This window comes from Lycium barbarum, chromosome 3 (assembly GCF_019175385.1).
Source record: "Lycium barbarum isolate Lr01 chromosome 3, ASM1917538v2, whole genome shotgun sequence".
NCBI lineage: Eukaryota > Viridiplantae > Streptophyta > Magnoliopsida > Solanales > Solanaceae > Lycium > Lycium barbarum.
Genome location: NC_083339.1, coordinates 142,985,281 through 143,002,052, shown reverse-complemented (window position 1 = coordinate 143,002,052; position 16,772 = coordinate 142,985,281). Strand labels below are relative to the sequence as shown.

General features: G+C 33.7%; 1 protein-coding gene across 1 annotated transcript; it reads right to left on the bottom strand.

Annotated features, from left to right (window-relative positions):
- Positions 1-12,241: 12,241 nt before the first annotated feature.
- LOC132633209 (uncharacterized) lies at positions 12,242-14,914 on the bottom strand. The gene is made up of 6 exons (XM_060349477.1): positions 14,752-14,914; positions 13,236-13,284; positions 12,990-13,078; positions 12,829-12,885; positions 12,673-12,735; positions 12,242-12,490 (listed from the first exon to the last, which is right to left on the bottom strand). Exons 1-6 carry the CDS (start codon positions 14,854-14,856, stop codon positions 12,392-12,394), a joined length of 462 nt encoding a protein of 153 aa, XP_060205460.1. The 5' UTR covers positions 14,857-14,914; the 3' UTR covers positions 12,242-12,391.
- Positions 14,915-16,772: the final 1,858 nt, after the last annotated feature.

Below are 16,772 nucleotides of genomic sequence, written 5' to 3'. Positions count from 1 at the left end.
GTTTAGTTTTAACTTTACCTTAGTTAACATTTGGGTGTCCTAATTCACCGTTAAATTAATTAGGTGGCGACTCCTTAAAACAAAATAAATAGGAATCACCAATACGTCATACTCCCTAAATCAACCCGGTTAAAATGGGGTGTGACAGTGAGATGGAGTCATATGTGGCGGAGTTTGAGAAAATGACCGATTTTGAAGTACCATGTGACTTAATTCAGCAACTCGTCGCTCCAGACGAGCTATGATCTCCAAATGTGTTTCCGGTTCATTAGAGGATGTGGGATCACTTGTGATCGGTAAACTAAGAGATGGCTCAGATGAAGTGGTTGCATTGATCAAACTTTGCTCCATTTTAGAACGAGTCTTTTTGGTTAACCAGGTGATTAGTGATGAGTCAGAGTCTGATTTCTTGGCTCTAGACCGTGTGAAATATGGATGCTCCGCCAGTTCCCCTTTAGCACAAGTCAACCTTTTTGTTTTAAAAAATAAGTTTGAAAGAAAAAAGATAAAATAAGAAAGAAAAAGAAAAACGAGTCAGTATACGGTAAGGACATGTTATTGCACATAAACACATTATTGCACATAATACATCGCGTTCTATAATGCAAGGGACCTCTTTATGCCAGAGGTAGGCCTAACGAACATTTGAAGGACAAACATGTTTTTTATGTATCATTCCATAACTCTTCCTAAAACTAATTTACAAGAATAATAAAAATTTATTACATGTCAATTAATAATACAATTCAAAGTTAATCTAAGATATCTAATACTTCATCTCCACTGATTTCCTTTAGTTGTTTTCAACACTCCGGCATTAATTGGATGCTCCACGACAACCTGCAACAAAATGTCAGTTTTTCCTGAAATATTTATCTATAGAGTACTAGGTCCACATATTCCACATATTTGTCCTTCAAATAATGCATATAGCTAGTGAATAGTGCCACTTAGATTCATAGACTCATTTGGACATTTGGTAAGGTTGACTAATGAACTTAATACACCAAGGGTATTAAGCCTCCTAGGTTTAAAATGATGCATGTCCTTACAAGGTTTTGGTTTTAGCTCTACCTAGGTAGACTAAGAGTGGTTTTCCTATGACACAAGACTCCCCCAAGCAGACAACTTGGGAGTGGAAAGTCCGTGGCCGTCGACTGCACCGCCGATCGACTAAATCCACAAGATCGATCCAACTAAAGGGGTAATTTAGTAGTGCATGGGCGCAAACTGCGAAGCCGCTTTAAGTGTGTGAATATGTGTGAGTTTTCCAGGAGTGGAAGAAGTATGAACGGAATGTCAATTTAAGGAAAGCAATAACATACATATTACATAGAAAAATTTACATAAGGAATAAAATACGAACACCCAAAAGCATATAAGAGAAAAGCAATAATGAAGGCAAAAGAAAACAAACAAGATATTCAACAAATTAACTATTAACCTAAGTCTGTTATGGTTAGAGCCTAAACTTCGCCAGCAGAGTCGCCAAGCTGTCACACCCCGTTTTAACCGGGGTTAATTTAGGAGTATGACATTTTGGTGATTCCTATTTATTTATTTTAAGGAGTCGCCACCTAATTAATTTAACGGTGAATTAGGACACCTAGATGGTTAACTAAGGTAAAGTTAAAATTAAACCTTAATTAATAGTCTACTTAACCAATGTGATTCTAGGTAAGGGCTCTATATTATCCTAAAGGGAAGGGGTTAGGCATCCTTTAGAATCCGCTAACTACGGTTGTCCGGCCAAACTTAGGTTAATTTATTAATGTTAAATAAGACGCTTTAAATTTCGAAAAAATGGCTAAGAAATATTGCTAAGAGTTTTAAGGAAAATATAAGAATGTTGTTTAAAATATAGAAAATATAATAATTTGCATATAAGAAGATTTTAAATGCTATTTAAAATAACGCTTAAATATTGCTAAGACTTTATATGAAAATATAATAAATGCTATTCAAGATAAGACTTGTATGAAATTATGATATTTTTGCCCATAAATAATAGCTTTTGAGTAAGATTTAGCAATTTTGAACTTTGAACAAATTATGTTATTTGATTATAGCAATGTAGAAAAATCTAAGCTTATAAATAGGATTCAAAAGGAAGTGTGTTTTCTTTATCGTTTCTTATTAACTATGATAACTATGCTTAGGTGAAAACATGCGTGATTGATTCGAACTTGAAGGGTTATTTATAAAATATGCTTGAATTTATATTTGCGTATTAGTGGTATTTTGAAATTAAGATAACAAGAAATAAAATATGATTCCTTTAACTCAAAAAAATATTAATTTATAATATCAATTATTCTAGAAGTAAATATTATAGATTCTATAAATAACTTTAATGTGAAAAGAAGAAAATGAAACTTATGGGATTAATTATTAGTCTTCTTTAAACTAACTACCCATTACTAAACTAAATCTATTAACTCATTAAGGTTCATCTAAGTTAACAAACAAAACAAACAAAGAGTCAGTTGTATAATATGAATTAAATGCAGAAAATAAAATAAAGGAGCAGATAATGTCAAATGGGTCCAGCCCGTTTTGGGACTGCTGGAAACTGTTTACTGTTGGGCTTCGGCCCAGCAGATTTCTTTTATATGTTGCTGCGGATCCGTTGCTGTTGTTGGGCTTAGCCCAGAATATTTTTAATCTGCTGTAGGTGTAGATTGACCCGAGAGGAGGTAATGTTAGGCCTTGACCCAACACCGAATGCGGAAAAGGAGACAAGTCCCTCGGACTCGTATGCGATGGTCATGCATAAAAAATGAAAGGAAAAGGATTAATACATGATCAATAAGTAAGCTTAAACATATGAAATGCAAACTAAAAAACAAATCAGTATTATGTATATATACTATGTATATCTATGATGTGAAAGCATATGAAATTTCGAACAAGTATGGAAAACACAGCGTACTTTAGGATATTAAAAAGCTTGACATAACACTTAAAACAGCCAAAGCATAATTAGAAGTGAAAGTGAAATGCACTCACTGATTTAAAAGCAACAGAAGAGTAATTTTAGACCAACTGTTTGTCACACCCCATTTTAACCGGGTTGGATTTAGGTGTATGACGTATTGGTGATTCCTATTTATTTGTTTTAAGGAGTCGTCACCTAATTAATTTAACGGTGAATTAGGACACCTAAATGTTAACTAAGGCAAAGTTAAAACTAAACCTCAATTAATAGTCTGCTTAACCAGTGTAATTTTAGGTAAGGGCTCTATATTATCCTAAAGGGAAGGGGTTAGGCATCCTTTAGAATCCGTTAACTTACGGTTATCCGACCAACTTAGGTTAATTAATTAAGATTAAATATAAAATTTAGAAAATGGCTTTAAAATATTGCTGAAGTTTTTAAAAGAAAATAATGTTAGTTGGAATAAGATTTACATAAAATATAATAATTTGCACAAAAGAGGACTTTAAATGCTATTTTAAATAAACTCATAAATATTACTACGGCTTTAAATGAAATGCTATTTTGGAAATGAAAACTTATGAAAAGATAGTTTGCATAAAAGAGAATTTTAGATGTTGTTTAGATAAAGCTTAAAATGTTGCTAAGATTTCATATGAAATATAGTAACTATTATTTAAAATAAGACTTGTAGAAAATATAACGTGAATGTAGCAATGTAAAAAAAAAATCTGAACTTATAATAGGATTCAAAAGGAAGTGAATTTTCTTACTAATTATGCCCAGTTAGAAGTATGCATGATTGACTCCAAATTTGAAGAGTTGTTTATAAATATACTTGAATTTATATTTGCATATTGACGACGTTTTGAAATGTTTAGGTAATAAGAATAAAATGATTCTCTTTACTTGATATACATACATACATATATGTATGTATATATATATATATATATAACCATCCTATTTTGTAAATTGATTTTTTAAAACATAATAAATATTAGACATTGTAAGGGATTTTAACATGAAAAGGAAGGAGTGGTACTTATGAAACTAATGTTAATACCTCACGTAAATTAACTACCCGCGACTAAAACTAAACCTACTAATTAATCACGATTTATCCAAACTAATAAAAAAAAGGAGTTAGTTACATGATATAAATTAAGTGCACAAGAAAAATAGAAGAAGAGATAATTTAAATGGGGCTCGGCCCATTTTAAGACAGGCTGTTGTGATCCGTTCACGCTATTGGGCTTTGGCCCAAAATTCATTTATTTCTTTTGAATATATGCTGCTATATATTCTGTCGTTTGGGCCTCGGCCCAATGCATTTTTATTCCTGCAGGCTGCAGGTTTGGGCTGACGCGGAAGGAGAGTTTGTTGGGCCTTGGCCCGACGCTGAATGCGGGAGATGACGAGTCGCTTGGACTCATACGCGATAGTCATGCAAAAATAAAAGGAAAAGGATTAGGATATAATCAAATAAACGAGGTCAAACACATTAGATATACCCAAACAAGTTAGCCATGCAGGTAGATTGTACGTATATTTGGAATATACTTCACATAAACATGGATATACCACCTCACTGCCTTAACAAAATGAATATATAAAAAAAAGGCACTTATAGGTATATTGGGAATATTCCAATCAATCATACAACAGCCAATGACCACTGCAAAACTAACTACAAATGCACGAAGACGAAGAATCTGCATCGCGGTAGCAGTAACGGAGGATTTTCAAATTATGAATGATTTACGAATCATCTAATATCACACATGAACATATCACCACAATGAGCAGGGCAGGATTTTGAATCCCTCTGCCAGATAATGACCCAAAACAAAGGTGAAATAAAAGGTATTCACAAATGGTAGAACCAACAGGTTGTACGTATATCTCGTAGTTTTCGATTAGGACCGACAAACATATCCTTTCGTCTTTCTCAATAAAGAGGACTAAACATTTAGACAGCCTAAGCAAATCAATATCCTAAAAGAACAGATCAGTCAATTCTGGGTATTTTGAGATGAGGGGAGCATATGAGTAATGAACACCCGAAAATATTCATCTTGTAATGTTGCATATTCAGATAGACAAACCCATTTACTCTTTACTCTCATTCATACCAACTGATGACTACCAGAGAAACAAATGATCAGCTTCAACATTCAGCACACACAATATGATGACCAATTAATTACACAACCAGTCGATATATTAAAGTTTAAAACAGACACTGTCCTAAGCAGTGAAGCAGAGATCAATTATAATCTTATTTGACAAATCTGGGCAAAGTGTATGTGTATCAAGATTACCATTCATACCACAGGATTATCTTAAGTAATAGAGACAAACATGTCGATGTCCAATATCACTTGTCTATATTAGATAAGAGTGACACCTATAATTATCAACCAAATAGTGTTTCAACATGGGCTAAAGCCAAATAACACCATATGCAAAATATTAGCACATGAACCATAATGAATATTCAGCCATATTCAAACAAGCTAAATACAAACTTATAAACAAGCAACACAGGCAGTCATGGACAAGTTTTAAATTGAACCAAGCCATGCCAAAAATGGGAAATTATATAGACACAAAACAACAAGTTTGTAGAGCAAGGCTGAAGTGAAATTGGAAAGTAACGCAATACTAATCTGATGATGGAGTCAAACAATGAGCTAAACATGTTGGAAGGCCAAGTAAGAATTTTGATTCAAACTCCTATATGCATATCTAAACCCCAATTCGACTTCATACATACAACCTCATTATACTACTGACACATGATAAGGACCAATATTTGCCACAGGAATGAATTAACAACATACCCAGATCTTGTAGAATATACTTCAGATAATCAAGACACGAAATTTAGTTAAATATATGCTAGCAATAGGGTCTGGAAATTGATGATTCTCAAGTCACATCATCTCGACTGTGTAAAATAAACTAAACCAACATGAACATGTTGGCTGGAACATAATTAATCCAAGCTATCAGATAATCATACTAAGCAGACCCACACCTAAGCATTCCAAACAAAGAAGACTAGGATAACTAATGCATAATCATGCTTAGCGGAGTGGAATGATCATATAGGACCTACTGATCTTAAGCTAATCCAGGAATACCGTACAGGTTTAACTATTGGATAAGGTAGAGAGCATTATTTATCTGATTATGCTCAACAATCAAATAAGCTAACACATATAACTTTATTAAGGCAAATTAAACTACACATGATATGATTCTTATATCTAGGGCAAACTGAATCAGTAAACATACTTAGCAAAATAACTAATCCTCATGCTAAATCGGAAATCAATACGAAACTAAACTAATCAGACTACACAAGTTTACATAGAACAGAAACGAAGCAAAGGGAGAATGAGGATCACTGACCTTTTGGGGGTGCAGCGAAATGAGTACGGGCTTTCGATCTATGCTCGAACACTTTGAAATTCGAACTCGTGTATGTTCGGATTCAGACGAATATCCACAGCAAAAAAAAAAGAATAGGATCTAATATTTATGACGATATCGAGCAAATCGAAAGCCGAGGTTTTAACAGGGGAACTAGAACAATTAAAGACTCGTATCTTTTAGAGAAATTTGGCGATTCAAGCACTTCGATTCTTAGGGGGTTTTTCAGACCCTCCTTGGTTCGAATTTTCCCCTGTTTCTTGAAGGGATTTTGGGGATCCAAGACCGAGTTTTAGTAAGGGGTTTCAGGTATTGAAAGAGTTTATCTTGTAGGGGTTTTTCAAATCCAAAACTCTCTCCTCAACGATCATAGAAATCAATATTTATAGGGGAGATCTAGGGTTTCTTGAAGGAAAGAGAGAGCGGCGTGGGGAACAAAATTGAGTGGGGATGACAGTGGTGTGGGTGTCGTGGTGTAGTGGAGGGTGTCAGAGGAGTGGTGGGAGTGGCGTCAGACGCGTGGTGTAGTGGAGTGATGGGTGTGACAGAGGTGTCGGAGGCGAGTGGGATGTCGGTGGTGAAGTGGGGATCACGTGGTGAAGTGGGGGTATGGGTGTGGACGATGAAGCAGTGGGGTGAGGAAGATGGTGCGACGGAGTGGAAGGCGGAGGTGGTGGTGCGGAGGTTGAGAAGACGGCGGAGAGGAAGAGGAAAGGGGGAAAGAGTGAAGGAGATGCGGCGGTGGAGGAAAAAAATGAGGGGAAACCTAAGGGTTTCCCTTATTTTGTTTGCTACGGGTCGGACCCAGTCCATTTATGGACTGGGTTGATTTTTTAGACCGGGTATTAAAAGAATGGGCTAACGAATTAAAACACGGACTGGTCTAAAAATTAAGGTAAAAAATATAGGCTGGTTAAAAATATTTATGAATTGATTGGACTTTGATTTGGGATCTGATAAGTCAAAAAATACGGATTGAGTGCACGAAATAGTTTGGCTTCTAAATTTAAACGACGGACCTGTTTAAGTAACTTGTATTAAAATATTGCTCAATACGAAATATGCAATCATTAATGCTCAGATAAAAAAAATGGCGTTGTAATAGCCGTGCAATAATATTCCGAAAATCCTCAGTGAAATAAATACTCTTATTCAATTATGCAAAGATAAATGAAATGCGTGTGCGTAAGCTGGTAAAATACTGAAATGATAAAAGTTGTGAACTATAATAATAATAATAATAGTAATAATAATAATAATAATAATAATAATAATAATAATAATAATAATAATAATAATAATAATGATAGTAACTGTAATAGAATAATGAAGTGCCGGTATTGATAAGAGGCTAATAATTTAGTACAAAAATAAATATATGTATTTTTAATTTTCTAAAAAAAATATTAGAAGCGCAAATAGGTATTTCGGAGGAGAAGCGGGACAAAATTGGGTGTCAACACTGTTCATTTAATCACTTAGGAGGCTTAATTTCCATTATTCTCCAACATCTAAAAACTCGTTTTTAACCAGAAACATATACTTATTTACAGAACTGCTAAATTACTATTGAGAGTAAACACAAAGGAAAGGCATGCTTCACTTCTCTTTAATCTATACTTGTGATTACATATAAAACAGAAGCTTAAACTTCCTATAAGAATAGGAGAAAACAGCCCCAAACACACATTAATACAAACTAGAGCATGTACTTTTGCAAGATTCATAATAATTCCCACTGCGACAGCAAAGTGAAAACTCTAGTCACAAACCTACTATGTTCCTTAGTGCAAAAACAAAATGAAGAATAAGTGCTTGCATATTTATTTTTGTTTTACAAACGAGGATGAACATTGGTATTCAGTCAGGTATGCCAGTAATATACATAAATATACACATAATCAAACATGGTGTACTTACAATAAAAAAAGGGTTAACAGATTCACGAAACATGCTATATTTACATAACTGAGATCTGTCTCTGAATCAGTTGGCAACAATCCAGCAAATTAACTAAGGGTCTTTACATCTTATAGCATGCCCGAAATGAGAAGAATTAGACACTGCTTAGTCATGTGAAATGAAAACAGGGAAACACAGTAATCCCATGCATCCACATTAAACGCGTTAAACTTATCCAACAAAGGAAAGGGATCGGATATATTTTTATCAAAGAAAGCTTTCAAGAAAAGGTGTTTGCACTCAAGAAGTGTAAGGAGAACATCAACATTTTTTCTTCTATTTTTTAAAGAAACAAACTTATTTTTAGGGCCAAACACTGGTCCAAGCCAGAAGGGTAAGGATCAGCAAGCAAAAGGGTTAAAACATTTGATTTTCAGACTTAATGAATACTAAATTGATTCAGGATTTCAGCCACAAATACATCAAGGCAGAAACAGATAAGGATTGAGTTGGCCTATCCAAAAAAAACAAGAAGATGCAGAGGTGTTCGTTACAAGTTTTAGACCCATTTTATTAGTAAATGAAAGTATCCATAAGGTTCAGTCTTCAGCAAGGTTTCGACAAGGAAAGACACTTGAAACAAAACATTGTTGGTTTAAGGGAATCAGCATAGACTCTCATATTTAACAACAAACCGCACTTAAACAGATATGTAACACAACAGGCCTTTTCTGGGTTAGGAGCTACCATGGTGATTTATTTAGCAACTTACACGCAAAGGGAAGAAAAGGATGAGGATAGCGTATAGGCAGGTTGAGACATAGCTTATTAAGATCAGATAAATTGCTTTCAGGCATGCAAGTAAACATCACTCCTTCTAGACAATAATGCCATTATTTAAGATTATCAAAGATGATAGTTTGAGGCAGATTTAGGATAATGCAAAACGCCTACTGAGTTCAAGAGGGATATTATGGTATTCACGCCCATTTTTTAGTTCATAATCTACATTATTGACAAGGCAATGCACTAATATTTACAGCAAAATATCATCACTGCCAGTGGCTTACAATATTAGAGTTATAGCAAAATATCATCTTTTAACTGGTGGGGAATTATTCCAAAGGGAACCAACATTAGCTCTCAATTTCTAATCAGGCAACATGTATTGTTAAGACTGCCAAACACTCGAATGCCTTCAGAGAAATCATTTTTTGTATGTCAAACACCTAGGTCACATATGACTCTAACTTTAATTTAAACGAGTACAGACAGGTCTCAGGCAGTCGAAATCATTTCACACACTAGCTTTTTTCTTTTTTAACAAAGAACTGAATACACTAATCATGGTGTCAAACAGGAAAGTTTATGCATTACCTAATATATATTTAACCATACTGATCAAATCCAACAACCCATTAATCCAGATTTGAAATAAGCAACTAATAAGCTGACCAATCGCAACAAATTTTAACCATATTAACATGATTGGTAGACTTCTAGATCACAACAGAACATAAAGCTCATTAGATGTCAACCAACCCAGATTTTAGACAACAAGCAAGGATTAATATCATTCTTCCTAATAGTTCATGGAGTTAACCAACATACATGATTAATAAGCAAATCATCCTAGGCCTGACCACATAGTTAGCCTACTGATTCATATTTTCTTTGATTAAATCATATTCGACCATATCCAAACAAGCTAAACCCAAAACTTGAAAGCAGTCATGGACAAGTTTAAATTGAAACAAACCATGCCAAGAGTGTGAGATTATTTAAACAACAAGATAGCAAATCTTAAAGCAAAGCTGAAATTGCATTGGAAAATGACACAATACTAATCTGATGATTGAGTCAAGCAGTGAGCTAAACATGATGGAAGGCAGGTTGATATCACATTTGTTAACAAACTGGGCATGATACATGTCTAGGTGCAACTAATCTGATTTAAAATATACCAAACCTTATGAGCTAGCATGCCAAAACTGATAATATGATTTAAATAGCTGCACATACTATGCTGGGCTTAGTATTTATTAACAACATGATTTAAATGGCACACCTCTGTCAGGCTGGCAACATGCCCCAGCTAAAACAACAAATAAACCCATAGCATTATATCAAACCAACAAAACCATTAACTACACCAACTAAGGCCTACTAACAGTGTGCAAGGATTAGTTGCTAGATTATACTCAACAAATTTGCACTAAACATATATGTATCACTCGAACATTTTAGAAGGAAAATCTTGATGACTGTCGGTGCTTAAAACAACATCTTAATTATATTGAAACAGATTCGTCAAAGCCAACACATACTCTATCTCAGATTAAGGATCACATGAAGGAGATTATAAAGTCTAAAATTCAGATTACAACTTCCTATACCAACTTAAATCATCCAGATTGAAACTAAACAATGTAAACGACCACAAACAAACCTTATTAGCTTGAACCTGAACTAATCATCATACATGAACATAATTAACGACTCAAACAGATTAACACAAAAACGTGTGAACAGACTTATCTATTAACCAAACTAATTTAACTAAACTAACATATGGTAATCACAGAATGACAAACTAAGACAACATAGAGCAAACAGGGAATGCAAGCAAAATAAAGACTAGAGAATTACCTTCTTCGGGTGCAGCGAAGTGGGTACGAATCTTCGATCTACACTCGAAAAACTTTGAAATTCGAACTTGCGTATGTTCGGATTCGCAGCAACACCAAGGTAAACGAAAACAAAATTGATGTAGTATTTTGACTCGACAATAAAACAAGATTGTAACTGCTAATAAAACTCCTATTTTAAGGAATTATAGGCGACTAAAAAAGACTCATATTTTAGAGATTTTCAAGGTTTCGAAAAAAAACTTGCTTCAGAATTTTAATTTTTAAAGGGGATTTTAGCCACTAGAAAAACCTCTGTTTCTTGGGGAATTTTTTGAATCGAAAAAAACCTCTCTCCAAATGGATCAAAAAGTCCGTACTTATAGGGAAATTTTAGGGTTTTCGTTTGACAAGAAGAGAGAGAGGAGCGGGGGAGACAAGACGAGTGGGGAACAGAGGGAAATGGGAGTGGGGTAGGCGGCGGTGGTGGCGGGGAACAGGGAATAGTGGGTGACAGAGGAGCGTGGAGGGGGAGAGGCGAAGAAGCAGAAGGGGAAGGGGGGTGTGCGGCGGAGAGATGAGAAAAATGACCCTTATTTTTGAATAAAATGAACCGGACCCGGTTCATTTGTGGACTGGGTCGATTTTAGACTGGGTATTAAAAGAATAGGCTAATAAATTTAAATATGGACTGATCTAAAAATTTTGGGTAAAAAATATGGACTGGTAAAAAATATTCATGAGTTGATTGGACTTTGATTTGGGATCCGATAAATAAAAAAAAAACGGACTGAGTGCAAGAAATAGTTTGGCTTCTAAATTTGAATAAAAGACCCATTTTAATTAACGATATATCGAGGGTGATAAAATATTGCTTAATTCAAAAATGTGTGATTATTAGAATTCGGGTAATAAAATTATATGGTGTTATAATAGCCATGCAATAATATTTTTTGAAAAATCCACAGTAAAATAAAATACTATTATCTAATTATGCAAAGATAAATGCGATGCGTTGTGCGTAAGCTGGTAAAATACCGAAATGATAAAATTGTGAATTATAATAATAGTAATAAAATAATAATAATAATAATAATAATAATAATAATAATAATAATAATAATAATAATAATAATAATAACTGATGATATGATGGCTAGTAACTGTAATAGAATAATGAAACGCCGGTATTGATAAGAGGCTAGTAATTATAGTAAAAAATATAATATATATTTTTTTTCAATTTTCCAAAAAATATTAGAAGCGTAAATAGGTATTTCGGAGGAGAGGCGGGACAAAATTGGGTGTCAACAGTATGGATACAATACTCACTAGCAGATTGTTAGGATTTGAAAACATAATCTGAAGCAGGGATACAAAATAGGCGAGAATTAATCAATACAGATTGAGCTCTTCTTTTTTCTTTACTACGTAGGAAGTCCAGACATGCATCTTTAAAAGCAGCAAAATGAAGAATCATGAATCATATGAAAGTAGAAGAGAAATGACTTAAAACCTTAGGATTTGAGACAACAACTCCAAAAGCACTAAAAGTGTAGTATAGAAGCTTCTCATCTACATCCTGCATAGAAAACAAAAATGGTTTTATAAGTCAACAAAAGTGCTAGCATGAGCGAGGTGATAATATGCAGATAATGTTATACACCTAAATAAAAGTTGTTATCCACTATCTACATCCAGACGCATTTGAATGAGAATAGCACAAGAGTTTGTAAAATACTGTCAAAGATATCTACTGCTTACAGGATCAAGGTTCCCAACAAACAAGTTGGCACCAACATCAACACTCTTTTTATCTTGAGATGCCTGTACCAGGATAAAGTATTAGACTAAAGAGAATGTAAAATATGTGGAAAAATTCATTATAGCAAGGGGAGATGCATCAATGCACATCATTACCTTATTCACTCGTATTGGTTTCCCATAAAGTTTAATCATATTCAGTACCTTAATTTCCTGCAATAATAGTGTTTTAGAGAGAGTAAGCAATGAATACCAAAATTCAAATCCATGCTGAAGCAAGTAAAAATAGTGTAACAAGAAAAATAACCAACACTTACATAGTCAGCATCTTCTTCACTTCGGAATTCCACAAAACCGTATCCTTGATGAGCATTAGTAACTCTGTCCTTGGGGACATAAACATTGACTGCAACACATATTGATTTATATAGAGAATAAATGAGATTTAAAAGAATCTAAGTTTCTCAAAAAATCTAATAAGTCCTCAGAGGATGCTGATGAAAAATTTAAAAACAAAGAGGATGTTAAAGGGGCCAGCTGTTCAGTTAAATATTTAGACATACCTACTGGACCTGCTTGAACAAACAACTCCCATAACAACTCTTCAGTAATCTACAAATCAACCAAAAAAAGAAACTTCAGTAATCTGAATCCAGAAAAAAAATCTCAATTTTGTGAGTTACTTCAACCTTGAAAACAACAAAAGATATAGAAAAAGAAAAGGAGAAAATGAGGGAGAAGCTACTGGAAGGGGACACCAACATCAAATATGGAGTGTTAACTGCCCCCAAAAAAAAAAAATTGCAAACTGCAGAGATGTAATGATAGATGATGAGACAAAATTTCTAAAGCCGCTAATATCCAAAAATCTTCAAAAATGCGCTGAGACACATGCACATAGACACTCAAGAGTCAAGACATTAACCCTCACCAAACAGCAGAGCAGACACGTAGTTGCATATATAGTAGCGGACATATTAGGAATAACATACATGTGAAACCAATACTTGAACAAGGAATTCCCAAACACTCAGCAGAACAGGCCACATAAAGTCATACTAAGATTAAGGGGACACATTTCAATGTTATAGGGACATAGTGTTAGGTATAGACTTCACCAAGAAACATAGTTTTTATATACAGTCATCTGGAGAGTAAGCATTTATAGTGCATAGAGATAGGTAAGGATGTATCAGGCCATTCTAGCTTGAGAATAAAAGCATTGTGGTTCCATGAAAATTCAGAGCAACTTCGAAAAGACTTCAATAGGAATGTTAAAATAGTTGAAATTGCAACTTTAGAAAGGCTTAATAAAAAAAATGGCAAAGGCGGTTGCACGTTGTCTATGAGGAGCTAGTCAATAGACTTACTAACCAACTTTTATCCAATTACCCTCACTCTTTTCGGTACATTGACAACATTAATTTGGCAGTAAGTATTACACAAATGTTTGATTTATAGAAGGAAGCTAGTCACAAGTCACAACCAGACTGATTATATTGGAAGAGGAAATTACCTAATCTATCAGCATAAAAGGAAAGAGAAGCAGGCAACTAACCACAAAAGATGTTTAGCAGTAGTGGTAGCAAATGGACATGTTGGGTCAAAACCCAAGCAGCTGATATTTCATGTAATCAAATTTGGAAAGTTGAAAACAAAATGACCATACTGAGGAACATTCTATTTAACTCTGCTCTCTCGTCTAAAGGTCATACCTTGCGAGCAATTAAGAAGCTTTTGTCAATTTAGGGAAGGTTGAGAACAGGTTTGAAACGGAACAAAATCCAAGCTCATAATTCATGTGGGTGAGTTGAAAATGAATTGACCCATTTTACGGAGAGATTCTAATTTAATTTGAGTCTTCTCTCTCGTAGGTTCACTGGGCCATAACCTACAAACTTGCGAGCAAGACTTTTGAGAAGCTTTTGTCAACGAAAGGGTGCAGAGTCTTTGCGTTGTGTTGGAATTAGCTGCTTTATTGTGTTAGTATGATTTCAGAACTATAGATATTGGAAAGTGGAGAGAAGCGTCGACAAATTTATAAAAAAGGAAAATGGAACCCTAAGGATTTGGAGATACCTGAGGGTCGAGGTTGCCGACATAAGCGGTGGCGTCTTGGTTGCGCTCCGCTGAGTGTTGCCCCAGAAGATTTGCTCCCACACCCGGAGCTATACAGGTCGTCATTCTCGCTTCTTCCACTGATTCCCTCCTTGCTTCTATGTAGAGCAGGACCCAAAGGAAACAATACTGCTGGATGTAACGAATAACTAAATAACAGGCCCAAAAATATGTAAGTCTCATAAGCAAGATATACTTAGAAGTAGGGGTGTACAAAGAAAACCGACAAACCACACCAAACCGATAATCCGAACCAAACCGAGAAAACAAACCCGACTAGTGGTTTGGTTTTACTTGGTTTGGTTTTAAAAAGAAAAACCCGAATACTATTGATTTGGTTTGGTTTTAACTAAAAAAAATCAAACCGAATCAAACCAACCCGACATTACATTTATAAAAATTTAAACATATTTTATACATAAAAATATCTATTTATAATGCAATCTATAAATGTTTCTTTAACTTTTTCATAGTTTTTTATCTTTTAACATACTATTTCAAGCTTGGAATTAGAATTTCGAATGGTCCAATAAATTTTATAGCCCAATGATATTAGTAAATCAAATAAAACTCAACAAAAATCAAATCAATACTAATGCTAAAAAAAGTAATTCATATCTAACACTTGAATGACAATAATGTTGATATTTATTCTTTAATTTTATATTAGTTTAGAAAGTGAAAATAGATAACTTAATTTCATTTTTTTCTTTAATATCTAGTCATGTAATTAATATTTATTAGTCGTACTTATTTTAGTATGACTTAGTACTTTTAGATTATGATCATTTCTACATGCCTTATAAATTAACCGTATTTATTGTAGCATGACTTAGTACTTTTAAATTATGATCATTTTATTTTATGCAATTTCATTAATTTTTTTCGTTGAATATTTTAGTACAATTTCATTTCTCATCTCACGTTTTGTGTTATTTTCTTAATAAATATCTTAATTAGATAGTCGTATCTTACTACGACTAAAGAAATATTTGAAGTACAAGTTATATGTTTTGTATGAAGACTTAACCGGGAAAAATCCGAAAAAACCGAGCAACCCGAAAAAACCGAGAAAATCCGAGCTTGAAAAACCCGAATTTTGTTGGTTTGGTTTGGTTTATAGATTTAAAAACCCGATGCAATTGGTTTGGTTTGGTCTTTAAAAAACCTGAACCAGCCCGGTCCATGTACACCCCTACTTAGAAGTAGGGGTGTACAAAGTAAACCGACAAACCGCACCAAACCGATAAACCGAGTCAAACCGAGAAAAAAACCCGACTAGTGGTTTGGTTTGACTTGGTTTGGTGTTGGGAAAAAAAACCCGACCATAATTGGTTTGGTTTGGTTTTAACTAAAAAAAGTCAAACCGAACCAAACCAACCCGACATTACATGTATTCAATTTTTAAAATATTTTATACATAAAAATATTTATTTGTAAAGTAATTTATAAATATTTCTTAAATTTTTTCGTAATTTTTTATCTATTATCATATTATTCAAGCTTGAACTTAGAATTTTGAATGTCAATAAGTTTTATATCGTATGGATGTTAGTAACTCAAATAAAGTCCAAACCAAAACCAACTCAACACTAATCCTAACAAAAGAAATTCAATTTACCACTAGAAATGACAATAATGTTGGATATCTATCCTTTAGTTTTGCATAATTGATTTAGAGAGTAAAAATACATAACTTAAGTTTTTTTTCTTTGTCATATAATTAATACTTATTTTAGCATGACTTAGTATTTTTAGATTATGGTCATTTTCTTTTATGGCTTGTTAATTAGCAATATTTATTTTAACCGATTATATTAGCTTTTGTTGAATATTTTAATACAATGTCATCACTCTTCTCACATTTTGTGTTATTTTTTTAAGAAACACTTTAATTATATAATTGTATCTTACTAGGACTAAAGAAATATTTAAAGTAAAAGTTATATGTTTTGTATCAAGACTATTCCGAAAAAAAACCC